Source organism: Notolepis coatsorum (assembly GCF_963971535.1).
Source record: "Notolepis coatsorum genome assembly, chromosome: 6".
Taxonomy (NCBI): domain Eukaryota; kingdom Metazoa; phylum Chordata; class Actinopteri; order Aulopiformes; family Paralepididae; genus Notolepis; species Notolepis coatsorum.
The window spans coordinates 138,738,213-138,765,663 of NC_140170.1; the positions used below are offsets into that span (position 1 = coordinate 138,738,213).

The 27,451-nt window shown below is 43.6% G+C and overlaps 1 protein-coding gene across 4 annotated transcripts in view; it reads left to right on the forward strand.

The window, feature by feature from the left end:
• The window catches only part of setd5 (SET domain containing 5), a 122,878-nt gene extending 96,496 nt beyond the window's left edge, over positions 1-26,382 (forward strand). For all 4 annotated transcript variants that reach the window (XM_084317022.1, XM_084317025.1, XM_084317023.1 and 1 more), the window contains 14 exons: positions 1,718-1,827; positions 1,985-2,249; positions 2,462-2,545; positions 2,775-2,951; positions 4,585-4,986; positions 5,623-5,883; positions 6,905-7,022; positions 7,493-7,719; positions 14,147-14,203; positions 14,812-15,303; positions 18,999-19,282; positions 20,313-20,443; positions 22,549-22,637; positions 22,824-26,382. In XM_084317022.1, the coding sequence (XP_084173148.1) occupies positions 1,718-1,827; positions 1,985-2,249; positions 2,462-2,545; positions 2,775-2,951; positions 4,585-4,986; positions 5,623-5,883; positions 6,905-7,022; positions 7,493-7,719; positions 14,147-14,203; positions 14,812-15,303; positions 18,999-19,282; positions 20,313-20,443; positions 22,549-22,637; positions 22,824-23,411 (3,285 nt within the window). In that variant the 3' untranslated portion in view covers positions 23,412-26,382. The remainder of the gene's footprint in view (positions 1-1,717; positions 1,828-1,984; positions 2,250-2,461; positions 2,546-2,774; positions 2,952-4,584; positions 4,987-5,622; positions 5,884-6,904; positions 7,023-7,492; positions 7,720-14,146; positions 14,204-14,811; positions 15,304-18,998; positions 19,283-20,312; positions 20,444-22,548; positions 22,638-22,823) is intronic.
• Positions 26,383-27,451: the final 1,069 nt, after the last annotated feature.

A 27,451-nucleotide genomic window follows, 5' to 3' on the forward strand; every position in this document is an offset into this window, starting at 1 on the left:
GCTCATTTCAATTCGGTCCGATCACTCGGTAATAGTCTCAGGACTCGAGCTGATCACAACGGATAGCAATCCGTTACCAATAACTCGATAAACAACATGATTTGGACGTATATACTATTATACAACCTGGAAATGGATCGGATATTTCTACATCCCATAATAGGAATATTTCAGTTCCACGCTCATCGTCCAACGGCGCGAGGAAGATACGGTAAGATCCAGCGTTATTTTTCAACGCGTTCGATACTAACTGCTCTAATGATCATATCACCCACACTAGATGAATGATATAACGTTGGCCACGGAATTATAAACGACCCCCCGCCCATCCGGTCAACATCAGATCATACTTAGTAACTCCTAGAAGCACGTCCAGTTGATTTTTTTTTTATCTCGCACAGATTCCTATCAAACTGTATTTCATCATCAATATAATGCATTTGGGGCTATAAATCAAGTTCTGGAGAAAGCTGCAGAAAACGATAAAAACATACTTATACTTTAGACTGTATTTTAGTATGAATATGTGAATGAAAAAGTATAACGTTGCTACACCCTGAACAATAGATATAGGACGTTGAATGGGCCATAGTAATGTCAATTTAGCAATACAATTTAAAAAGTTATAGCCCTGCAAAGAAGGGGAACTTCTCCATGTTATATAGGGCTGGCGAGGGATGGTAAATTATGAATTTAACCCTGGCGATCAAAGTGTTAATTAATTGTCTTTTTTTCCGATAAAGTACCGAACCGTTAAGCAGTATCGATAAGAGTAGTAGTATCGATAAAATCCTAACGATACCCATCCCTAATTACAATGCTGTTGTTCAGTCTAGTACAATGCTGTTGTGCAGGCTATTACAATGCTGTTGTACAGTCTATTACAGTGCTGTTGTGCAGTCTATTACAATGCTGTTGTACATGTGCAAGAACCAAACAAAAACACTAAAACATCCGCAACTAGAAAGAGAAACATCATTGGTTGTTAACATCTGCTCAGTTCTGCTCATCTGACAGATGTCAGAAAATACAATGGAAAATCATATGTTCAATGATATATATTTCTGCCCAGTTTTACTCATCACTCTGATGCAGATGAATAAAATCCAATCATTATATCATCCCATCATGCATTCCTCATTTGATTTAAAATATCAGGTTTTTAACTATTTCCCCTGGCTCTCTTTTAGAGTTGCTTGTTTTGCTTGTTGTCTTTTTATTTTGTGTTGTTGATGAGCCTGGCACAAGCCAAGGAGAAATGTCCATGTTTCCTGCAATAACGGACAATAACTTTTTCTTGAATCTTTATATTAGCGGAAAACGTTCATTTTGGTTCATCTTTGATGTCAGTCCTTCAGTCTGAAATTAACCTCTGTGCTGCTGTTTGGTCGTAGTCACTTGTAGTTCAATAATTTACTGTGAAAGATTTTAAAATACGGTAGAATAAAAAAATAAAAAAATAAGAATTCTTGTCCGAAAAGGAATAGGAAGAAGCAAGATGCTTATCAGGTCCTTTATATAATTCAGATCATGTCAAAATACTTTCCAGCAATATCAATGCTAATATCACTAGCGAGCAATATTGTCTTGCATTCATTCCCTTGCATTATTTTAGGAACGGGGGAAATTTACATAAGTCATTTCAGGCTTTTTGTGTTTCATACATTATAAGATATTATAAAATAGATGACACTACTTCTACTGTTCCGTCCCCTAGGTACGGCATATGATTGCAGAGGGCATGATCCACTTGTGTATCTACGCCGTCAGTCAAATCGCCAAGGACGCCGAGGTCACCATTGGATTTGACTATGAGTTCAACAGCTGGTAAGTCATGCCAGAATACACCACACGCTTTCCCTTTTCAATTAACATTCTGTTAGTTGTTGACACACAGATGGACACAGATGGAGTTCACCCTTTTTGGCATTTTATCCTTCTGTAATTGTATACATTTACCCCTCTCTCGTGACCCACCCCGCAGCAACTACAAAGTGGACTGTGCCTGTCGCAAGGGCAACCAGAACTGCCCAGTGCAGAAGCACAACCTGAGCCCCAGGGAGAGCTTGCTGTGCCCCCCGTCCCAGCCCCCTCCCTCCTCGCTGGTGGGGGCGGAGACGCGGCGGCGGAAGGCTCGTAGGAGAGAGCTGGAAGGAGGCCTGCCCCCGGGGGGCACCTCCGATGACTGCAACCAGTCCCTGGACAAGCACGCAGAGGCCAGGGAGCTGCAGGGAGCCAGCGACACCGAGGTGGGTTGGTGGGGGGCGTGTGTGTTTTTGTATGCTGAGGATGTGAGTTGGTGTCTGTGAATGTAGCCTTTTCTTGTGAGACTTTATTTCAGAAACACAATTGTTATCATGTATGTTTGTTTGCGTGGTGTACCACGTGTGGCCAATGGGTGTGACGTTAAGAATAGTTGTATTTCCTGCCTGGTGAGACTCATGTTGCGGTGTCTGTGCAGGAGAGCTTCCTGGATGGGCTGAAGCAGGAGGAGGGGGAGGAAGGAGAGGTGGATGAGAATGGCGTTCTCCTCTCCAGCAGAAGAGTATGTAATTTTAACTATTTAAATCTTATACAAACTCAAAATATCATTCATAGAAGCATAGTACACCCATGCAATTCTTTCAGGACTGATGGAGAACAGAGTATATTTATTAAGCCGATATAGACCTCTATATTAACAAATTCACACTGAAAAGTACTTCTTATTAAACAAGTACATGAACAAGTGTATTGGACCTCAATCTCATAGTTCATCTTCTCGCTACACATAGGAGCGCAAGGCGGAGGCCCTCATGCAGGCGTTTGACAGCTTGGAGAGGAGGAGGAGGAAGCCAGGTGCGGGGGGGGAGGAGAACAGGCAGGAGGAGGCGGAGGAGGGTGCAGGGAACCCCACCACACCACCCGGCACAGCGGCAGGAATCACCACCCGGCGCGCCACCTACGTCACGGTCAGTAGGGCTCCTTTTTCATGGTATAGTATGGTTAGGTGTGTATCTCCATTAGCTATGTTCAGCCTGGCTGGGGCTAGCCGTGGTCTAGCATGGTATAGTATGTAGGGCTGTACCGAATGTAGGGCTGGGCGATATGACGATATTATATAAATATCGGGTACAGTTCATTAACGATACACTTTTTAAACGTATCGTGGATATCGTGATGTTTTGCCCTCACGTTCTGGTTAGAGGATTGTGTCGCGTCAATCTGGTCCACACGTTCAAACCTGCACAACCCCGCCCCCACGCTACTGCATCAAAGTTACTGATGATTAACAAAGGCATTCGTTTTGTGTCATTAACGTTATAGTTACACCTTCAATAACATCAGCATATTTACCCGACCATAGCTAGCATTGCTTTGGTTGGTCATTCATAGCTCAGTTCCTTCCTTTGCCCAGAGAGCACGTACTGAATTGTACCCATTCTGCAATCTGTTAATAAAGTGGCTGGCAAGGAATGTGTTAATGAATATAACTCATCAGTTTCGTCAACATAAATAATCCAATAAGGGCACGGTTGCTATGAAAGTGATGGTGACGTCTTATAGTATAATATTATAATATTAGTGTAGCCTAATCTTTAACTGCAACTGTGGGGCGGCGTGGCTCAGGGGTAGAGCGGGTTGTCCAATGATCCAAGAGTTGGTGGTTCGAATCCCGCTCAAGCCCATGTCCATCCCACTGCCGTTGTGTCCTTGGGCAAGACACTTAACCTACTTGCCTCGTATGAATGTGTATGCATGTGAATGAATGTTGGTGGTGGTCGGAGGGGCCGTAGGCGTTGATTATTCGCCACGCTTCCGTGAGTCTGCCTCAGGGCAGCTCTGGCTGCAATTGTAGCTTACCACCACCGGTATGACTGTGTATGAACGAATAATGGACTCTGTGAAGCGCTCTGGGTCAGTGAAGAGCGCTATATAAATCCAAGTCATTATCATTATTATTATTGAAGAAAACCCCCATTGGTTTAAACGGATTGAATAGAAAAAAGAAAGAAAAGATTAAAATATATATATATATATATATATTTTTTTATTACAAATAAAATATTCTAATGTTGATTTAGAATTCGAATGTCAACATTATGATCGAAGCTTCGAAGCATTCAGTACAGCCCTAATAGTATGGTTAGGTGTGTGTCTCCATTAGCTATGTTCAGCCATGATGAAACGACAGTGTGCCACTGCCAGACAGACCACAGCATGGCTAAACCCTGGCTAGTGGAGACAAGGCCACAGCACAGCTAAACCCTGGCTAGTGGAGGCGAGACCAGACCACAGCACAGCTAAACCCTGGCTAGTGGAGGCGAGACCAGACCACAGCACAGCTAAACCCTGGCTAGTGGAGGCGAGACCAGACCACAGCACAGCTAAACCCTGGCTAGTGGAGGCGAGACCAGACCACAGCACAGCTAAACCCTGGCTAGTGGAGGCGAGACCAGACCACAGCACAGCTAAACCCTGGCTAGTGGAGGCGAGACCAGACCACAGCACAGCTAAACCCTGGCGAGGCATTAGACATCATCTCCAACGTCCATGACGGCAACGTGATGATTTATTTCCTCTTATTCTTTCATCCTCCTCCAGGAACCCTCATCAGTAGAAGCAGAAAAGATCCCGTCATCCTCTGCGGCCAACCTGTCCGCCCCCACGGTTCCCACGAAGCCTCCCCCGGCCCGCTCCACCAAGCCGCGGCCCAAGAGCCGCATTTCCCGCTACCGTTCCAGCTCGTCCCAGCGAGCTCGGCGCCAGCGGCAGGCCCTCGCCCAGCAGGCGGCAGCCGTGGCGGCGGCAGCAGCAGCAGCAGCGGCGGCGGCGGCGGCGGCCGAGCAGGGAGCGGCACTGGCTGAGGAAGGACCCCAGGGACCACCCGGAGCTGAGCCGGGGTTGGGAGAAGGCAGCCTGGGAGTCGGCCATTTCCACGACATGGAGGGCCAGTGCCCCGCGGGGATCAACAGGGGCAACGTGCGCTACCCCAAGACCAAGAAGGTCAGTGGACGGTGGACTATTTGTGGGGGATGAGTTTGAATGTAGTACAGGAACCTAGTAGCTGACTCCCACCTAAAAGGACAATATATACTTACTTTACACATACCGCACCTTATGTGTATACTGTATACTTCATCAGAGCATATATTTAGCATTTTTAGATTATATATTAGTGTAGATTTAGATGATTGGATTATTAGTTTATATATTGCATATATTTAGCATTTTAGCATTTCGTTTTTTATTATTACCGGTATATATTAGATTAGATTTAGATGATATATTGTAACTATTTATTGTATGGCAAATATAACTGAGAGGGCATACATACCCTCATCTCGCACCTTGTTGCCCATATGCACATGTCCAGAGTTAATTAGATTGTTATATTGTTTACACTGCCTTTTTATTCATTTTTTTTATTTTTATTTTTTTATATACTTCTCCACTTTACTATAATTCTGTGACCTGTACCATGTCTTCTACTACCTGTACCTCCCCTCCCCCATACTGCTATGATGCCTGAATTTCCCCAAGGGGATCAATAAAGGAATATCTTATCTTATCTTAGGAAGTTGCCGCCAGGCCTGAGAACATAACATTAACACAATATTTATCTTTGTCATCCTCCTCCAGTACCTGGTGACAGAGTGGCTGAACGACAAGCTCCCGGGTGGTGAGCGGGTCCAGCAGGAGGTGCCCGTTGAGCGGCCGCTGCGAATCACCACCGACCCCACGGTGCTGGCCACCACCCTCAACATGCTGCCGGGCCTGTCCCACTCTCCCCTCATCTGCACCGCACCCAAACACTACGTCCGCTTCGGCTCTCCCTTCAACCCGGAGAGGCGCCGGCCCAGGCCGCTCCAAATGGACGGCACCTATGGCTGCTACAAGAAGGTTAGTAAAAGGGGGAATAGGCCATAGGAAAGCAGCCGGGGGTTCTAAGTTACCGTAATAGGAATCAGAGTTACCTTGCCGGTCTGGAAGATTTCGATGTCCCGGACAAATGCAAAAAATATTATCTGTTTATTGAACTTAAAAACATTTGATAGGCTTTATAAAGAATGACATCATCAAGGCATGTCGAATTATAATATTGTTTATTGAAAAGTAGGCTACTTTTGCTTATACATTATATTCTAAATAAAATAAGTACTCGCGTGTATAACGCTTCCCCAAGTCGGAGTGTAGGACTAGCTTAGCCATAACGTTGTTGACAGAAGACTCGGACTGTTGCCTGTGTTGTTGAGTCAAGTTAAATAAATGGAGAGACCCTCAAGTCTAAATATATATCTGTTTCAGTTTTTGTTGAGGAATTCGACTTTTGCAGTTGCCTCTCCACTGTCCAGTTCAGCCCCGCGGTATACTGTGTCCGCTGTGTACTGAAGCGGAGAGAACTCTCTTCTCTGCTGGCACACTAGACACGGGCATCAAGCAGACTACCATGTCCAGTTTGGCTAGGGGCATATGGGAAATATAGTATCCACTACCATGTAGGCCAGGCTTTCCCAACCTTTGGAGTTGGACCCATGTTTTTACCCCACTGGGGTTCTCAGAAATATCTTTAATCAAACTTAACACAACTGTAATATAATCTGGTTGTCATTTTCAAATGAAAAGCTATAACCTGTGGCTTTTGGACTGCACAGAAGTCACTGTGAAATCCATGCAGTATGACTAGCTCACAAAAGCAGCTTGATTTGCCACACAAAGAAATGTTGTGATCTCCATATGAGGATACTTCCCAACAAAGGCTAAGGGTAGACAGTTTTATTGCCATCAGGGTTTATGCTCATATCGTGAGTGCAGACATAACTTTTCTTCCATTAGCTATTAGAAGCTGTTCTATGGAGTAGCATTGAATAGTCTGTTCTGCTGGTAGGTTGTAATGTTCTTGTTTTGTCCTGTCCCGTTACAGAGATGGATCAAGCAAGCTGAGGACGAGAGCTGCTCAGCCAGCATGGAGGACGGCAGCGAGTCCACCTCCTCACACCAAAGCACCAGCAGCAGATCCACCCCTAACCCGCTGTCCAACGGTACTACACTGGTCCACTCATTCGTGACATTATACTGTTCTGTGTTGAACACACCTTGTTTGGGGGGTGTAGCACACACCACAAATTGATTGTTTCCTTCACTGTCTGCTTACCTCACACCCAAGAGTTAATTTTTATTTTATTTTTTAAAACATGTACAAATTGGGCAGTACATAGGTTAGGGAGTGTTCTTGTCTAATATATTGCTTGTGCCCCCTTGTGATATCACAACAAGCAATAACTCTGAACAGCTTGTTAATCTGAAGATGTCAAACCCTTGCCAAACGGCAAGGAGAACTGTAATTTCCCCCAGTACCTAAATAACATTTCAGCCTGCCAAATCCATATAATTCCAAATCCATATAATGCCAGGGCAAAACCAATTTCTACACGGTTTAGAACGTTTATGTCCATAAACCCTCCTGGCGTCACTAAATTTTCAACTCGTACGCTTTTCTTCTCTGTTCCAGAGCTCAACGCGCCCTTCAAGAAGCGGCGGTCGAAGTACGCTTCTGACGCGGCACCGATGTCCTCGGAGCATCTGCTGCGCCCACTGTCGCCCATCACGCCCCCGCTGCCCGGGGACCCCCTCCACCCCCTGCTGGGCAGCTCCTCTCTGCTGCCCAACGGCCTGGCCTACTCCCCCCTGCTGCCCTCGCTGCCCACCAGCCGCTGTAATACGCCTCTTCAGTTTGAGGTACACACACACATACACACATGCTACTCGGAAGACTTCGTCACCTAATAATGAATCTGTGAATTTTGTTTTCCACATTGTTGTCATGCAAATGATGCAACCATGTAGACTGATTTGGTTGGATTTGAGTGGGTATAAGGGAGGGATTGCGATTGCTGGACACACCTCAGTGAGGTCTGGAGAAATGCACAGTATAACAAGTGAAATTATATTTGAACCCCTTGAGCCCGGTACTGCGCTGAGATTAATTTCACACGATAAATAGATCAATACAGTCCGTATTAATTTTTTATTTTTTTTTAATTATTATTTAAGAGTAAACACCCTAACTTTATCAAAACAGCAGTCAAAGTGTATATTTTCAGCACTACATTTGTTTACCAATGATTTAAGTGTTATTAGCTAAATATGAGTGTGACGGGGTCCTCTCTCAAACTCCTTTGAATCTCCCATAAACAGGCGTAGTCTGTAGGATCTCGTTGGTGGTTTTTATTTCCCGCCTCCCAAGGTGCACAGGTGATATATTTTTACAAAAATGTGAAAAGTGAAGGTAACATAAAACAAAATACCCTATACTTAACGGTACTATATCTAACAAAAGTGGAAAAAGAGAAAACAAAGAAAACAAAACACAATATACTTACTACTTAACACTACACAATATCTAAATATGCAAATACACTACTACTTCCACTACAAGCAATACCAACACGTTTCCAAAAGGATTCCCGTTACCTTCACTGTAACTCAGCCAACTCAAGACTGACCTCCCTGGGCCAAAGCAGCTCTCTTGTATCCCATAGCCCATCCCACTAGGCTTCAAACAGGATGTACATAACAAACGCATTAACAAATTCCTACACACAAAATATATATCCCCCACTATATCACGCATACTTTCCAACTGTTTTAATTAAAGATAATCAAGTAAATAGTACAATACCAAATTATACAATAATGTCGCTCATGGGACCCTGGTCTCGCGCCACCCCTCGCATTTAACCTGGCGGAAATGTGCGCCTCTGTTTGGCCAACACGTCAGCCTAGGAGTAGTGCAGAGGCGAAGCGAATGCATCGTGACAATGTGAGTGACTAAATGTGTATGTGGGGCGGCTGGGTGGCGCAGCGGACATTGTGCTCGTCACCAACACAAGATACACGGGTTCGACTCCGGCTGTCGGCGTTGCCTCCGGCTTGGGCCAGCCGTCATACTAACTCAATTGGCAGAGTTAGCGGGTGGAAGTCGATGGGTGGTAATCTGGATGTTGTGGACAGCGACTCCTACAGGTCGGTTGGGGACGCCTGCACAGCAGAGACAGGAAATGGCGGGGGTAGTGTGAGCCTCCCACATGTTACACCTCGCCAATGAGAGTCCGCGCTGGCAGGTGAAAAGATGTGACAGGCTGCCTCCTCGTGTATCGGAGGGGACACGTGATGCAAGGCTTCTATCCTCCCTACAACCGGCCAGTGGGGTGCATATGCGAGCAACGTTCAAGACAGGGGAGGGAAGAATTGGCACAGTGGAATTGGGATGGGAGAAAAATAGAAAAAGAAAAGAAAAAAAGTGGATAAAAAAATGTGTATGTGATGAATGAACGTACAGTAGCACTCCCAAGCTATCATTCTGCTATGACAATGGAAAAGGAATGAAATTATTGTGAGAATTCTGACATTCGGACATACTAAGAAAGCTGACAGGAGGGAATGTTTGGAATGTTTGGTGTGTGTATCAGTGGCGTTGTTAGCCCTGGGCTTCCGGGGCTTTAGCCCTGGATGTTTTTCTCCTAGCCCCTCTTAAAAAATTAAAAAAAAAAATTTGTTTACATTTATCTTTATTTTATTTTATTTTGTTTATAGATGGCAGCATCCCCATTGTCTGTGCTGAATGTTTGTTAGTGTTTGGTATTTTTTATTTTTTTTTAGTACTTTTAAACATCCATTTTTAGTAAGTAGTAGTTTTCATTTGATCCTATACTTTTTTCATTCACCAATTTATGGACTTTTTTTTGTGTCCTGAAAGGTGCATTATAAATAAAATGCATTATTATTATCATCCAGGAGGGAAAAGACACTTTGGATAGTAGGGACTCTTGCAGCATTCTGTCGAGGACTGGATAGAACAGTCTCTGTCTCAGCTGATCTCCTGAGCTGAGGTCTGAGCTTGTGCCACAAGATGACTCAACTACATACTCATCCATCCTTTTCTGCTTCCTCCTTTGGCTGGTAGTATGTTCCTCAATCCCAAGGCCATTACATATGGCCTTTGTCCTGTCATACATGTCCACTGCCATCTCTGAGGTGCGATAACCTTTGAGTGTGTCCTGCACTGTGCTTTTAAATAGTACAGATAGGTATTGAACATGTGCACTTTAACGCAGCAGCACCTGGAGCCATCATGCTCATGATACTGTGATAAACTATAATAAGCTTTAATCAAACCCTGTTTCATTTCCTCGGATAGTCCGGTTGGTTTGGGGTGGTGTGAAAGCTCATTCACTTTTGCAAGTGAACCCTGCTGCGGTTCATTTGAGATGTGAATACAAAGCGGACCAAAGGCAGGAAAATACCCAAAAATCTAATATTTTTTTTAATGAGAAGACTGAAACATATGTATATAATGAAACACGCAATAAATGTTTTTCCCCCATTGCTTAAGCACGATTTTGAAAACAGGCCCTGGTGTTTCAAAACACTACACACAATTAGCACAACCACACACACAATTATCAGAACACCTCAGATCCTTTGCTAAATTAAACACAAACTATACACTAATTTATAAAAACTAAATTTTGTTACCATAACAAACAATGACTTAATTCTGTTTTAACCAGTTACACACTGCTGTGCTTAACACTTTAAGTGCCGAAAACGTGTTTAGGCGTCTTTCCTAGCCATGCTAAAGTTGCCGAGGACGCCCTAACTCGTCTTTAATATCAATATTTCAAAAATCTGTGATCGGAATGATATTTCCCCTCTGCAGCCTTCACACACAGTTCTGAGCTCCTCTCAATTCTCTAGCGGTTCAAGAGCGCCATCTGGTGGCCGATCGGCAGAAGCGCCAAACAGGAAGTCATGTGGATGAAGTGCTGATCGTCCATATTACTTCCGGGCACTCTATAGGTCCCGGGACTCGATCTCGACACAATACATAGCGATCCGTTGCCAATAACTCGATAAACAACATGATTTGGACGTATATACTATTATACAACCTGGAAATAGATTGCATATTTCTACATCCCATAATAGGAATATTTCAGTTCCACGCTCATCGTCCAACGGCGCGAGGAAGATACGGTAAGATTCAGCGTTATTTTTGAACGTGTTCGATATAAACTGCTCTGATGATCATATCACCCACACTAGATGAATGATATAACGCTGCCCACGGAATTATAAACGATCCCCCGCCCATCCGGTCATCATCAGATGATACGTAGAAACTTCTAGAAGTACGTCCAATTGAAATGTTTGATCTCGCACAGATTCCTACCAAACTGTATTTCATCATCAATATAATGCATTTGGGGCTATAAATCACGTTCTGGAGAAAGCTGCAGAAAGAGATGAAAACATACTTATACTTTAGACCATATTTTACTATGAATATGTGAATGAAAAAGTTTAACGTTGCTACACAATGAACAATACATATAGGACCTTGAATGGGCCCTAATCTAGCAATAGAATTTAAAAAGTTATAGCCCTGCAAAGAAGGGGAACTTCTCCATAGACAAATAGAACTGGCAAGGGATGGTATATCATGAATTTAACCTTAGGCAATCAAAGTGTTAACCTAAAACACATTTAGCAATTCTACTTCTCAGTGATTAGAGTACTGTAAGTGAAGTACACAGAGAATGTGCAAATATACAATAAATTCACCAAACACTACACAAGACCAATGCTGTAGACTGATGAAAATATAATTTATTTATCTCCATATACCTAAATCAATGATGCAGACTGATGAAAAAAAATACCATTTTCTCTCCATATACCCAAATCAATGATGCAGACTGATGAAAATAAATTGTCTCTCCATATAACCAAATCAGTCAACATTTCAACATGGAGAATCACAACAAAACATGTCCCAGTTTTCATGCTACTACAGTGTGCATAACACTGTAAGCTCAGCAAATATCAGACAAACATAAAATACTGTATCCAGTCAGGCCACGTGAGCGGATCGGCGCGGCCGAGAAATCCGCTCTTCGCTCTTTAAAGCTTGGTCCGCTCCGCTAATCGCTCATGTTGACCCCGCCCCCAAGTCGCTCTCCGCTCGCTCCCCGCTCACCTTGAATCGAGCGCTCCCCGCGCCAGATCGCTCGGCATTTTTTTTTTTTTTTTTTTTTTTTTTTTGGAGCATGGTGTAAATTAGCTCAAACTACAACAGTCTACACCCCCTGGGCCCCTTAACAATTGTTTGTATTGAGCCGCATTGTAATTGTAGCCATTCTGCAATGTTAAATAACGTTGTTTATCCATTCACTAGCTCTATTAAGCGATGATAGGCTAGCCGAGCCACAATGCTATGGTCGCTGCCATTAACGTTAGCATGTAAGCTAACGTCAACAACAATGGCGTCGATACTTTTTCTAACTGGAGTGAGTGTGGGCGTCATAGATATCTATGGTGGGCGTCTCTACAGTGACGAAGCCTGAACAGGATATCACAGGTTCGCCCTTCTCATTGGTTGAAAATGGCCTTCATGTTTGTACATCGCCATCTGTTGCTTTGGCATTGTACTGCATGTATATATTACATCAACAGTGTTAAACCACTGTGAGCGTCCTGGAGTGGATTGGAGCGGAGGAGAACTCTCGCTCCGGACGTCGCGCCGACTCATTTTAAAACCCACTCCTCGCTCACGTCAAAACCGCCCGCTCCCCGCGCCGCTCACGCTCCGATCCGCTCACATGGCCTGTATCCAGTACAGGTTAAAATTACAGTAAAACAAAAATACAGTACAGAAAATACTAGACATTATCTCTTTGCCTAGCTGGATCTGGCAAGAGACATTTTTGTTGTGATTCTCCATGTTGACATGTTGACTGATTTGGGTATATGGAGAGAAAATGTATATTTTCATCAGTCTGCATCATTGGTTGTCTTGTGTAGTGTTTGGTGAATGTATTGTATATTTTCACGTTCTCTGTGTACAGTACTTCACTCTCCTTCCATTTTGGTTGAAGACAGGTGAACTCATTTTTATAGTGCTTAAACCTGATTGGTGTATCTACAATTAAGCAATGGTGTGTGTTTGTGCATCTGATGGCTGTGTTTAACCAATTGGCTCATATGTGGTAATTTGACATTCTGTGTGTAATGTAATGCAAGTGTGTTTAGTGTTTTGCAAATCACTGTGTATTGTTTTGCAAAAAGTGTGAGGCTGACTTTGTGCTTATAGGGGTGCAAATCTGGGCCTATGTTTTGCTCCTTGAGTGTAAGGTTTTGATAATTGTGTAATACTTTTGATTTGAGTGTCTATGCAATCGAAGAAAACTGTAAAGACTAGAGATTAACTGTTTATTTCTTTTGTACATAGGCTGTGCATATGTTTGTTTGTTTATTTGCTTATGTGTATGATTCTTAACACATTTGTGGCCAACCACGTATATATACATGTTTCGGATCCAACGCTTGAGGGCCAACCACGTATATATACGTGGTAAGGTTGTTTAGGCTTTTATTCCATTGTAATATCCTACTCAATGCCGTTATTGGTAATCAATAATCAGACGTCCCCCCCCCCCCCTTTCATGCATTCATGGTGGACCATGATACCGATAATATGCATTTTGAGAGTTTTAGCTCTAGCTTGTGTATAGCCCAAACGCCATTCGATTTAACGTTATTAGCTTAGCGCTCTGTATCTCGCCTTCCAGGAAATACCCCAGAACATTGCGGTATATAGTTCATATTCACGATGCTATAAAATGGGAACGTATTTATGAAAAAAAATGTATTTAAGGCATATTGAAGGGACGGTTTATAGTGTCAATTGACAATGGACAGATAGCAATAATATAAAGTATAGATTTAGCTCTACAAACAGCCTCACGCACAATGAAAGGTTGTTATGATAAGCTGGCCTTATAGAGTGAGATTAGACGGATCCCAGTGGCCGCGAAAGTGTTAACTGTGTTTTTATTTTGTTATTGGTGTATATGTATGCATGTATTTATGTATATTCAAGGATTGTTGTTTTTATTCATTTTAATCCTTATCCATGCACGGTACCCCACCTGTTAAGAGGTTAAATTAATATTATAGTGATAACGGAGATGTCCATAGCATTTACCAAGAAATATCGAATTCAGACTAGTCGATTTAAGATGGAACAGCCCTTTTTAGCGGCCACAGATCTTCACACGTTGTAATATTTCCCTTTTCTCTCTCACCTCTCCTCCCTGTGCAGAACATATCATCGCCAGAGGCCTCTCCTGTACACCGGCCAGATTCCATTTCTCCTGAGGTAAGTTCTCTCTCCCTCAGTAACAGCTGATGGGGTTGGGATGGAACGGGAACCACTAGGCAATTGACCTATCCCAAGCCCTGCCCTCTTTTCTTAATTCTTTAATCACAACTGTTGCTTGTTTGTCTGTGGGAAAGCAACAGTTGTGATTTGGAGGATCAAGAAAAGAGGGCAGCGTTTGAGATGGAATCAATTCACAGAAAATAGGGCTGACATTTTAACATGTAACATAGGTCATGGGACCACAGTGTCTTAGGTCTTCTGTCAATGTCTTGTCCTCCTTGTAATAATCATGTTATTTCATAATCAACATAGTTTGATAATTATCAACACCATTAAAGTAAACCAAATGGAGTATCTTTTCACTCCCTGGAACCCTTTGGATGACTAAAAAATGTTGTGGGTGGCCAAAATATGTCCCATGTGCCACACTTTGAACATCCCTGCACTATATATATATATATATATATATATATATATATATATATATATATATATATATATATATATATATATATATATATATATAGTGTGTAGTTATGTATTTATTGTGTGTTCATTCATTCACTCTTTCTCTTTCCTTGTCCTGTCTTTACCTCCACACTCAGCCGTGCCTGCGAACGGACTTCGATACCCCGCGTGCCCAGTTCCCAGACCTCTCCCTGCCTTCCAGCCTAGAGAGCCCCCTGCCCGGGACCTTGGACGATTTCTCTCTACCCGGAGCGACCCCCAGCCACGAGTCCCTGGGCTCGGCCTCCATGGGGCCCGGCTCCCACACCCCGGCCGCATGTCCCCTTTCGGACCTCTCCCCCCACCCTCAGAGCAGAGAGCAGGCCTTCAGGACCGAGTTCAACCTCATTTACACCTGCTCGCCCCTCAACTCCAACCTGGGAAACCCCACGGCCACTGACCGGCGTCTTTCCCAATCGGAGGGCAGCTTTTCCCCAGGCGAGTCCTTCTACAACGCTGTGAGTGGTCAGGGGCTCCTGGGGGAGGCCGGCCCTGGCTCCATGTCTCCCTATGGCGAGCCTCATTATGGGGGCAGCTACCCAGATAGCGGCACGCCCCCTCATACAAGCAACCCACCACTAAAGAAGAAGGCAAGTCCTCCACCCCTCTCTCTCTCTTTGTCTATCTCGATTTCTCTTTCTTTCTCTCTCTCTCTCTCTCTCTCTCTCTCTCTCTCTCTCTCTCTCTCTCTTTCTCTCTCTCTCTCTCTCTCTCTCTCTCTCTCTCTCTCTCTCTCTCTCTCTCTCTCTCTCTCTCTCTCTCTCTCTCTCTCTCTCTCTCTCTCTCTCTCTCTCTCTCTCTCTCTCTCTCTCTCTCTCGCGCTATGTGTATAGGATTGGCTTGTGTGAATAAAGTTTTTGATTGAATTTTCCCAAATGATAGTGTGTGTATCGCCTCAGAGTATCATATCCTGTTGTAAGATATGAGTGTTTCTGGATGTGATTTGTGCAAATTGAAAAGCCAAGCCCCATGGTGTGCTCTTCACTTGCTTTGTGTTTCTGCCATTCACCCTGTCTTAAATATATCAATTATCAAATGGTCTCATGCATCAATTGGTAAAAAAAAAAATAATAATAATGAAACCAAACCAAAAAAGGAATGTTATTGCTTGTTTATGAAAAAGACATAGTATATTTTGGTGTGTGTGTATATCTGCAATGATTTTGACTCATTGCTATGTGTGGATTGTGTCTCTTCGACTTGAGGTTAGCTCAACAACTTTGTGTGTCCCTCTATAGCTTTGACCCTTCCTCCCTCCTCTTCCTCACTCCCTCTCCTCTTCCTCACCCCCTCCTCTCCCTCACCCCCCCCCCCCCCCTCAGTGCTCCTTGAAACCTCTTTGCCAAGTCTCTCTTCCACTTTTCTTCCAAGGCAGAGGGCCAACCAGCATACCGTTAGTCTGCTGACAGGGAAGCCAGATTACCAGGCTATAGCAGTAAGAAGCGAATACAAGCCAGTACAAAATATGGTGAATATTCTCCCTATACGACTACATCTTTAGAAGTGTGCATGGAAATATGGTTTATTATTTTATTTCTTTTGCATTTGCATACAACACCCACCCCACGTTCCCACAACTCCGCAACCCCCCCCCCCCCCCTCCTTCAAAACGTACATGAAAATTTTCTTCTATTGTTTTGTTAGGATATATATATATATATATATATATATATCCTATCTTTTTATTTTTCATTCTTTTGTCCATTATTTTGGTTAGTCAGTCTCAGTCAGCCGGTCATGAAATGCATTTGCTGCCACCCCATTGCCTCCAATTCAAGCGGCCGATGGTTTATGAGTTCACATGTGGGCTTGAAGTTAAAGGAACACATAACCCCAAAAATTATCATTTGTATATCATTCACCCTGTGTTGCCTTGAATTCCTGAAGAATATTTAAAATTTTCTCACACATCTGCACGTTGGACGGAGAATCCAAAAATGCTAGCCATTCTTGATGAATTGAAGTTAATGGGGTCCAAATTTTAACATCAGTTTACAAACTCTCAAACACATGCGACGTGCAGTATAATCCAAGTCTCCTATGCCCAGTACGACTATTATGTTTTGATATAGTGTTAGTATAGTTTCTGTTGTTAAATTTGGACCCCATTAACTTAAATTCATCAAGTATGGCTAGCATTTTTGCATTCTCCATTCATGCAGTAAATAAAAATATCTTCAGGGATTGAAAGCAACACGTGTGAGTAATTGATACAAATTATAATTTTTGTTGCGAGGTGTTCCTTTTAAAGCCCATTTGTCCTCTCTCTCCCCTCCATGGCTCTGTCCCATTTGTCCTCTCCCTGCCCTCCATGGCTCTGTCCCATGTACCTTGCCTTTCTGCTCCATCTACCTCCCCTAACAAGTCAGAGAGAGCAGAGAACCACACTGAACAGTCATGACGCACTGTGGGACACTTACGGGGCCCCGGGCCAGGTGGATACAGATGGCCTGAATTGGCAACGGCTGTTTTATAAAGTTGGAATTATTTACATGGATTATTTTTGGATACTCCACACATTTTAAGAAGTCTTGTATTTGTCATAAGCTGGAAGTCCATTCAGTCCATTCAAACAGCACTTGCACAATTGTTTTGGTTTATTGGTGCTTGAAATTATTAGCATTTGTAGTGGAAGTCAATAGGGGCCCAAAACATTTCTGTAAACTTTTTAATTTAAGTTGTTCTATATGATTTTTCAAGATTCAAGAGATTTATTCATCACATACATACACGAGACATGTAGTGAAGATGCTACTTGTAATTTGTTATTTATTTATTATGGGAGAGAAATGGTTTGGCTTTCACTAGCATTGCTAACAAAACATTCTATATCCAGTATCTATAAAAACCAATACACTGGTTCAAGTGCTCTCAGGATATCCTGAAACTACTCCCAGTTTGTAAGAAATCAGATAGACTTGTTAATGGAACACGTATTTGCCATCTACCCCAGAGTCCGACGAGAAGATTGATATCAATGTCATCTATGTGCAACAGTTTTGTAGTTGTTGGAAGTTGCATTTCTTCATTGTTCACAGAGCTGTGGCTAGCTGCTCCCTACTGCTTCCAGTCCTTGTGTTCCACTAGGCTAACATGCACCTGGACCTCTCTCTGGGGCTAGTGGACACACACTGATGACATTTATATTGATATTCTTGTCTGACTCTGGGGAAGATGTCAAATAAATGTTGGCATATTCCTTTAAAATGAGCAGAGTTCTACTTTTAATGTAGCACTTTACACCACTGAACTCTTTACAGATTGATTATTTCTTTTGCTCTAGAACTAGGATTAAATCTACATCACAGAAACTAGGTCTGTAATGTAAAATAGACCAATATAGAGACCCCAACCTATTGCCCTCCTGTCCTTCAGATCCACAGACCTCAATAGGGACCCAATACATCCTGTAGGAAGATGCTTATTGTCCATCTCCTAGGTTTTTGCAACTTCTCAGAGTTGTCCATTCAGGTATCCATCCATCTTGGTCTCTTGACTGTCCCCCATCTCTCATCCCTCCCCCTCTGTCCTCTCGAGTCTCTCGCCTTGTGCCATGATGATGTCATGCCAGGATGAGCTCTCTCATTCTCATTGTTTCTCAGTGTGGGTGTATATTAATATAATATAACATATCGTACGTGTGTAATGGAGCATTCTCTGGATGTTGATTTGGATGGTTATTGTCTGTTTCAAAGTGATTGCTCCATGGTGTGTTTCATTTGATGTTGCCTGATGTTTGGTGGAACCATAAGATCTTTTTACTAACAACGCATAACACCTAACTAGTGGGAACTGTTCTTGTGGAACATGGGGCCCCCAACAAGACAGAACTCCTGTGAGTATGGATTTGCAAACCAAGGTTGTGTAGTCATTTTCACATACATCATTTACATGGTACTTGCATTTCAGTCGACGATGGTCATACTTCGAAAAGGGATAGTTTACATTCGGAAGAAGCCTATTTGATTTGTCACAAACTGGGAGACAAATGTGGACTATCCCTTTTTAAGACGAATGATAGTCTTAAACCTGGATGTGTTAGTGTTTTGTTTTTTTCCCAGGTAAGTTCTCAGACGGTTGACTTGATGCATGCGGTCTGATCATCTATCCATACAGTTTGGGTGAATGATAACATGCAATGCGATGCAACCGGCAGTCCAGTACTCGTTTGTGTGTGTGAGACCTGACGAAGGTGTATGTTCAAGCTCAGTACCGGACAAAAGATGCGTATCCCTCGCGCCACAGACACCTTATATGGTTTCTCTTCTCCCCTGTGCCTCCACAGGTGTCTTTGCTGGAGTACCGGAAGAGGAAGCAGGGAAGCGGTCGTGACCCGGAGGCCGTGGGAGCCGGCTCCTCCCTGGGCAGCACCCCCACCCGGTCGGAGTCCCACCACTTCCACGGCCAGCTGCAGCCCCCGGCCTCCCCCCACAGCTCCTTCTCCTCCCCGGCCCACCCCTCCTCCTCCTCCTCCTCCATCCCTCAGATAGAGGAGGTCAGCCCCCCAGACCACCACCACCAACACCCCTCCACCTCCCAGGCCAGGACCCAGGACAGCAGCAGCCACTGGTGAGACAACGTGATTCACAGGGTTGATGAAATCTACTGTCATGTGGAGCATTACATGACCTCCAGCTCTAGCAGCTCGCCATAGAGGGGGGGGGGGGGGGGGGGGAGACGGACGACACCTGACTCATTTACCAGGCGAGCTGCTGAGGGGAAGAAGCTGACTATGGTGGGATTTTAATGTCTTGGGCAGCCCTAGCCGCCTGCCGTGGGGGAGCATGGTGAAGAGGCTGTGACCCGGGTCGGCGGGGTCTGCCATGATCTTCCTCGCCCTCCTCAAGGCCCTGGTGGAATGTAGGGACTCGAGGGAGGGAAGGGGGCAGCCGATCACCCTCTCCGCTGATCGTATTGTTTATTTGTTTATTGTTATTTGCACTTACAAACATACATTCTGGAATAAAATAAGTAAAAGAACAGTTCAAATGTGCAGGAAAGGTAAAAAAAACCAAGGGCTTAAGCGACCTCCCCTCTTAAACCTATATAGGATAACTACATATCCTATACATACCCCCCCCCCCCCCCACATTATGCACAAACACATGCGCATATCCCTCTCTCATACACACAGATACATACAATACAGCATTATACAACTATTATAATGTTGGGGGAAAAAAATTAAAAAGACTTTACACAAATACACATGGATACTATAGACTACAGGATCTGTAGTTATTTTTTAAGCTTACTTTTAAATATATTTAAAGTGGAACATGTGTCTATTAGATTTTGTATATCATTCCACATCACTGCACCTTGATAAACAAATGAGAATTTGGCAACAGAGGTCCTACAGAAAGGAATGCGTAAGTCTTTATTTCTTCTTGTGAGATGTGCATGATAATGAGAATTAAACTCAAAATAAGTTTGAAAAGAATTAGGCAAAGATAAAGGAAGACTAATTACTTTGTACATAAGTATGATATTGTGATTGAGCAGTCTAAAATGAATGTTGGTCGTGCATGATGTGTATCTAAATCAGAGAATGGGATGTTTGTAGTTGTTGACATGGTGTGTCATCCCCTCCTCCCAGGATGGTGCCCACCAGCGTGGAGCGTCTGAGGGAAGGCCAGGGGGTCCTGGAGCGCGTTTTGAGAGGCGGCATCAAGATGGAGCGCATGATGAAGAGGAGCGAGGGCTCCACGTCTGCAGACAGGGACCCCGGTGAGGCTCTTTGTTTATAGTTGGCCCGGTGGAGAGACCACCCTGTAACTGGAAGGTCTATGGTTGGATCCCCAGCGACCACCTGTGCACTAGGGGTGTTGCAGCAGAATCCAACCTACAGCAATATATTATGAGATCTTGAGTGCCGATATTATATCGATACAGTGATGACGAGAGACGAGTATTGATTTATAAAATAAATAAATACATAATACTAATGAATAATTAGTTCATAATAATTAAGTTGCGCTCATTGTGTGTTAAAGAGGCACACTGCAATTTGTTGTACATAGTTCCATGTACAATTACCAGTATGTGATGCACACTAAAGAATCTCATAGGCTTTCATGTTAATTCTGTGAATAAGTACATCGTTTTTTTTTGCCTTTTTATGGGTATTACACAGATATTGTCATGTATCATAGATGACATTTCTTGCAATATATTGATTATCGCAGCTCTTGTGTATCATGGTATGATCGTTATTGTCCCACCCCTACTGTCCCACACCTGTCTTGCGGGTTCTTGAGCAAGATGATGAACCTCCTTCCTGCTCCAGGGTCAGTACCTGAGCCTGCAGTCTGACTCCTTGGTGACATATTGCCAACATGGACTTTATGCTTTTCTCATAAGGATATGCCAAGACATTTATTTGACATTGTCTGCAATATTGCAGGTAAATAAGAGAACATTTTCAAATGTTCTATCACCAAAGCCCTATTTTCAGAAAATTCGCATTAAAAGAAAAGTCAATGGAACTTCTACAAGTTCCATTTGCATGTTCTTGGTATCTAGGGACATCTATGGATCTCAGGGAATGTATTCCCAGTGTCAGAAATATTCTTTATATAATATAATAGTAGATATAATATCTTTCATCGTTGACAGTGAATAACACCATGCTAAAATTCACCAGACATAGACAATTGCCACTGAGCTCATTCAGCACCTTCTTGAGATCACGTGTACAATAAATCTAAGCAAATGAATAAAGGACAGATGATTAAACAGAAGTTTTTTTTAGATACAGTACTGAATTCTGCCATCCTGACACATGCAATTTGAAATATGATTATAGAATATCAGGCCTATAAATGACCTTATTATGGCCAAGTCGCGCATCCATGGATCGGGCCAAATCGCCCCTTTCCAATGGCAGAGTTCAATCTGGATTTAGTATCGCCAAGCGTGCAGCAAAAACCGTGAATGAAATCTACTGTAAGAAGTACAGGTTACTTTTTTTATAACGTAGATTTCTCTGCCATTTTTCATCAGATTGCAACACCGTTTTTGCTAGACGTTCACAGAAAGGGAGAGAAACTAACTGTGTTCTAATTTATGGCAATACGGTTCAGGTTTGTTCCACATGTGAGATATTATCCTGAAAATAAAGAGGAAAAAAGTTTACTGAAAAAGAAGTCCGATGATTGACAGGGGCTGGCGTGAGCTGGGAAGTCTAGTTTTTTATTTTATTCGAAAGCCCTGGGTCTCGTCTCTCAAAAGACTACACTCAAGTTAGGTTGCGCCAAATCCTCGCCTTTTTCCAACTCGATGCCCTGAGATTTCTATAAACTAATATTTCACTAATAACACTTAAAATCATTGGTAAACAAACGTAGTGCTGAAAATATACACCTTGACTGCTGTTTTGACAGGGTTAGGGTCTTTACTCTTGGCTACATTTGGGGAGAAAAAACGCAACATTAATTCATACATTCTGTAGAGATGGATTTATGGCGTGATGTCATTCTCTTACCGGTACCGGACCACTCAGGCTTAAGAGGTTAAACCTTTTGTAAATGATAAATGGACTGCATTTTACAATTTGTGCCTCACATCTTACCCATTCACTCACACATTAACACACCGACGGCGGAGGCAACCATACAAGGTGCCAACCTGCTCATTGGGAGCCGTTAGGGGTTAAGTGTCTTGCTCAAGGACACTTCGACACACTTCCCGGGAGAAGCGGGAATCGAACCGGGAATCTCCGGATTTCCAGACGACTGCTCTGCCTCCCGAGCCACTAGGTTTGGTTTTATGCGCATTAGAAGAATGTTTGAGAGAAAAGAGCCTGCTGTAGTTGACCTCCCTCTCTGCTCCAGACGCAGATCGATACGACATCCAGACGGTATCCATGGCCTCTCCCAGGAAGAGTCCACACAGATACAGTCCCTCAGTCTACTCACAGCAGGTATGCCTTCACGGGTCACAGAGGTTATGATTGACATTGTAGACTTGAAGTTTCAATCCCAGATCTTTTCGACCATAGAAATGTGTATACGCCAGAAGTCTTTTTATGCAAGTCCAAGTCAAGTCAGGAGTCTTTGGGGCACAAGTCTGAAGTGTGTTGAGTAAGTGTCTGTGTGTTTGTGTGCAGTCAACAGAGAGCCACCGGCAGACAGACAGCCCGTCTTTCCTCCAGCAGAGCTCCTCCTCTCCATTCCGTGGATCCTACAGCCCCTCTAACCCTCCCTCATCAGGCCAGAGCTTCTACCCCCGCCACCCTGGCCTGTCCCAGGACCACCCTTCATCCTCCTCCTATGCCAGTCAGACCACCTCCTCCTCAGACTCTAGGCCACCAGGGGGCAGTGGTGTGGACGGAGCCAGCTACAGCGGCGGCGGCAGCCACTTGAAAGCCAGCCTCTTGAACAATAGCGGCTCTGCGGGGTCTCCCACCCTGACCACCAGGGGCCACAGCCAGGCGGGGTCTCCCACCCTGACCACCAGGGGCCACGGCCAGGCTAAACCAGACTCGGGCGCCCAGTCGTCCAGGCCGAGCCAGCAGCAGGCGCAGCCGCGTGGCCTGAAAACTGGCAGCCCCGGGCAGGCGGTGCTGCAGGCCGGCTCCAGGCTGCTCTCTGCCACCGGAGCTCCACACTACCCGCAGCGCGGGGCACCGCTCAGTCAGTTTCAGCACCCGCCCATCCAGGGGTCAGGAGTACGGACACAGTCGGGAAGCTTTTAGGACCTTGTTTGAGTGTGTGTGAGTGCGCATGTGTGTGTGAGTGTGTGAGTGGGTGAAGCTGCGTGTACCTCCCCCCCACCCCCCCAAACCCTGTGGTGAAACGGGTCTCTGGGAGTTCGGGGAGGGGAAAAGACCTAAGAGGAGCAAGGACTTCCTGTTTGGATTTCTCCTTTTCTTATTTTCTGACTTTTCTTTCTTTCTTTTCTTAAAAAAATTTAAACAAATACAGATTACAGCATTCTGCACAAAGCTAATCATCGACTGTCGACGTCATCAATGAATCAAAAAACAATCGGAGTAAAAAAATAAATAAAAGAGACGTTCTGAAAATAAGAAATCATTATGTAACTTCAAATGGCCCCCCCTCCCTGTGTAGTGGACTGTGGTGCGAACTAGGCTTATGTCAAGTTGGAAGGTAAAAGAAAACTTACAACACAAAATATCTGTACAAAGTTTAAAAAAACAAACAAACAAAGTGTACCTGTTGTTTTGGTACCAGGGTTTGATTAATGCTGAGTTTCGTATGTAACTGAAAGCAGGAGTTGTTCTGTTTTCTTTTGTTTTGTTTCCGTTAAGGTTACTCTGTTGATTTGGCTCGCAGCCAAGTCTGTCCTGCAGTATATGAGTGTTTCATTTGGAAAGGGGAAACGATTTAAGTGCAGAGCATATGTGTGTGTCATCCGTTTTAAAGATGCTTTTTGAAGGGGTCGGGGAGGGCGAGTGCTCCCTACATTTTAGGATCATTCCATACGATTACCAGCTTTTTGTGTCATGAAAAGGAAACAAACATAGCCTTTTTTTTCCTCAAGATTCTCGATCTTCTAATGTTGTTTGTTTGTTACCCTGCACTTTTCTGTTCTTTCATCCCCCGTTCTGACAGTTTTGACTTCACTTTAGTTCTACTTCACTGTAGACGTGCGCAGGGCCGACCTGAACGCTTCGAAGCTTCAACCGCTGCCATGGTAATCGATGCCAAAATCAAGATTTAAAAACTTTTTTTTACCACTCCAAAAATGTGCCTACATCAGCATAATAAATAGCTTAGAAATAATAATCCAACATTGATTTAGAAAATCTGTTCTCATCAGACAAGAACATTTAGACACGTTCTGACAACCCATAAACCCCATAGCTCTCATTTACCTGCCGCATTGAAACGCGCGGGAAGAATGACGCTTGGATGATTAGCTACTAATTACGACTGAAGCTTCGCAGCCCAGATAATGGTCACCGGGACAGCCCTAGATCTGAAGTTTCAGAGCCTAGATAATGGTCACCGGGACAGCCCTAGATCTGAAGCTTCAGAGCCAAGATAATGGTCACCGGGACAGCCCTAGATCTGAAGCTTCGGAGCCAGATAATGGTCACCGGGACAGCCCTAGATCTGAAGTTTCAGAGCCTAGATAATGGTCACCGGGACAGCCCTAGATCTGAAGCTTCGGAGCCAGATAATGGTCACCGGGACAGCCCTAGATCTGAAGCTTAGGAGCCAGATAATGGTAACTGGGACAGTCCTAGATCTGAAGTTTCAGACCCTACATAATGGTCACTCACCGGGACAGCCCTAGATCTGAAGCTTCGGAGCCAGATAATGGTCACCGGGACAGTCCTAGATTTGCAATATTGTACTTGAGACATACAGGTCTTATGATTCATGGTGCTGCAGTCTTGTTTTTCCCCCTCCCAATAAATATTGAAATCCAGTTCACGTTCATGAACGCCGTACATTCATCTCGTTGTGTGTCAATTATGGAATCCAGATTTCCTAGTAACCGTTAACAGATCTTTTTATTGTGTTGGAATGCAGGGACATAAGTGAGAATTTTTTTTCTTCGCTTGTTGGGTTTCTCTCCCCCTTTTTTGAATCCTGTAGGATTTTCTTTTCTTTTTTTTTCTTTTTTTTTCTTAAGGAATTTTATTGAGAATGTTTTTTTTCTCCTTCTGACCAATCCTTGCATTCCGTATACCACCCTAAGAATACGGTGGGGGAGAGGGGAGATGTTTATTATGGGGAAGGTTTGGATGGTATACCAGAAAAAAACAAACTTAGAAAAATGCTGCTGTGTTCTCCTTTATTTTTATTTTCTTTTCTATTTTACGCAAGTGCTGCTTCAAGGAGTTTCCCTTTCCACAGAATGCTGTACCCCCCACCATATTTTGTAGTGTCCTCACCAACTGTGTTTGAAGGACAAAAAGAAGCGGCAGAAAGAAGTCCTGTTACCACTGAGTCACGTGCCACGATTGTCTCGGTGGGGCTTCATAACCACATTAAGCCCATTCACCAGAGAGGTTGCTGTGTCCTCGTTACACTTGGAATATGAAACTTCTTTTCTTCTTTTTTTTTTTTTTTCTTTTTTTTTACTGGACATTCTACCGTCTTGACTTTGGTCAGCCCCAGGACACATTCTGATGACAGAGTGGGGGACTAGTCATTTGACTGGACACTTGACCTGTCACTCAGCAAACCCCACCCCACCCCTCTTCCACCAAGAGACAGAAGGGTACTCACATGTTACATGAATGTTTGTCAGAAGACCCCAAAAAAAAGATTACCAGCACCTTAAAATGAAAAGAAATACAAACTTAAATGGAAACAATATGACCGTGTGTATGATCATGTGTACTTGTATAAAAAGAAAATGTGTTATAAAAACTTGTACGGAGAAAAATATAGTACACAAAAAACTATCGCATGATATTTCTTTTTTGGGTTTGACCAGCCAGCCAGGGTGGTTGTAAAGTTCATCATCGGGTTCTGCTCCTGGGGTCTGGATGAAACTTCACACCTTTCAGAGTTATTTGAAAAACCAGACGCTGCAAATTTATAATTTCTTTTCTTTCTCCCCGTTGTTTTTGTTTTATTTTTCACACAGAGTATAGTAGTAACTATTTGGATTCCCCCTCCAAAAGATTTAAGAAGCAGAGGAGATGTAATGCATTTTGATAATAAAATACTCATGATGGTAATGTATTTTGAAAACTGCTGTTGTGATATTTCATTCAAGAGCATCGTTGATTTTGAATGGCAGTTTTCCCGCACAGTAGTTCAGATCCGGTCCTGGGCTTCTGATGGCTCTTCATGTGGTCATATTTCAGAGCCGGTCCTGGGCTTCTGATGGCTCTTCATGTGGTCATATTTCAGAGCCGGTCCTGGGCTTCTGATGGCTCTTCATGTGGTCATATTTCAGAGCCGGTCCTGGGCTTCTGATGGCGCTTCATGTGATTATATCTTGTGGCTCCAAAACACTCCCAACTGCACTGACCAAAGCTCAGCCACTGCTCATAAGTGAAAGACGATGCATGCATGCACACACAAACAGCAAAACAATGAATAGTTTAAAGATAGAATCTGTAATGCCATCAAACAGTGTCCTGAAGGCAAAAAGGTTCTGCTTGTTATTGCACTTTGTTTAAATTTCTTGTGGGTTGGAGTTGAGTGGGGAGTGTTATTGCTGATCACACCTCAGGCTCTGCCAAGACATACAGTATCTGGAGAAATCCACAGTATAAGAAGTTACTATAATAGTTATAGTATGTTTTATATAATATAATATGTATGATACATTATTAAAGAACAGTGTCACAGCCCAGCCTGATGCCCCCCCCCCCCCCCCAAATAGTTTGGCAGCAATTTGACAATTTGATTATATCCATAGAAATGTTATTTACATTGTACCAATTAAATATTGTAAAAAGTACAAGACAATATGATATATAATGGGGGGAAAAGCTATATTAATTGCAATATCAGTTGGTTTTTAAAAAGGCATTTTGTGGCCTCCTTGGTGGCTCAGGCCCTAAACTATGGCACAGACTGCTTGTGCGAGGGGCCGGCTCTGCATCTGTTAAATACATGAAAAGTTATGCTGGTACAGTGTTAATCAAGTGATTTAGCGGTCAGGTGGCGTAGCGGAGATTGTGCTCATCACCAATGCAAGAGGCTGCGGTCTCGACTCCTGGAGAGTCAGCATTGCCTTGGCTTGGGCTGATCGCTATACTAACTCGTTTGGCTGAGTTAGGGGGAGGGAAGCCGTGGGTGG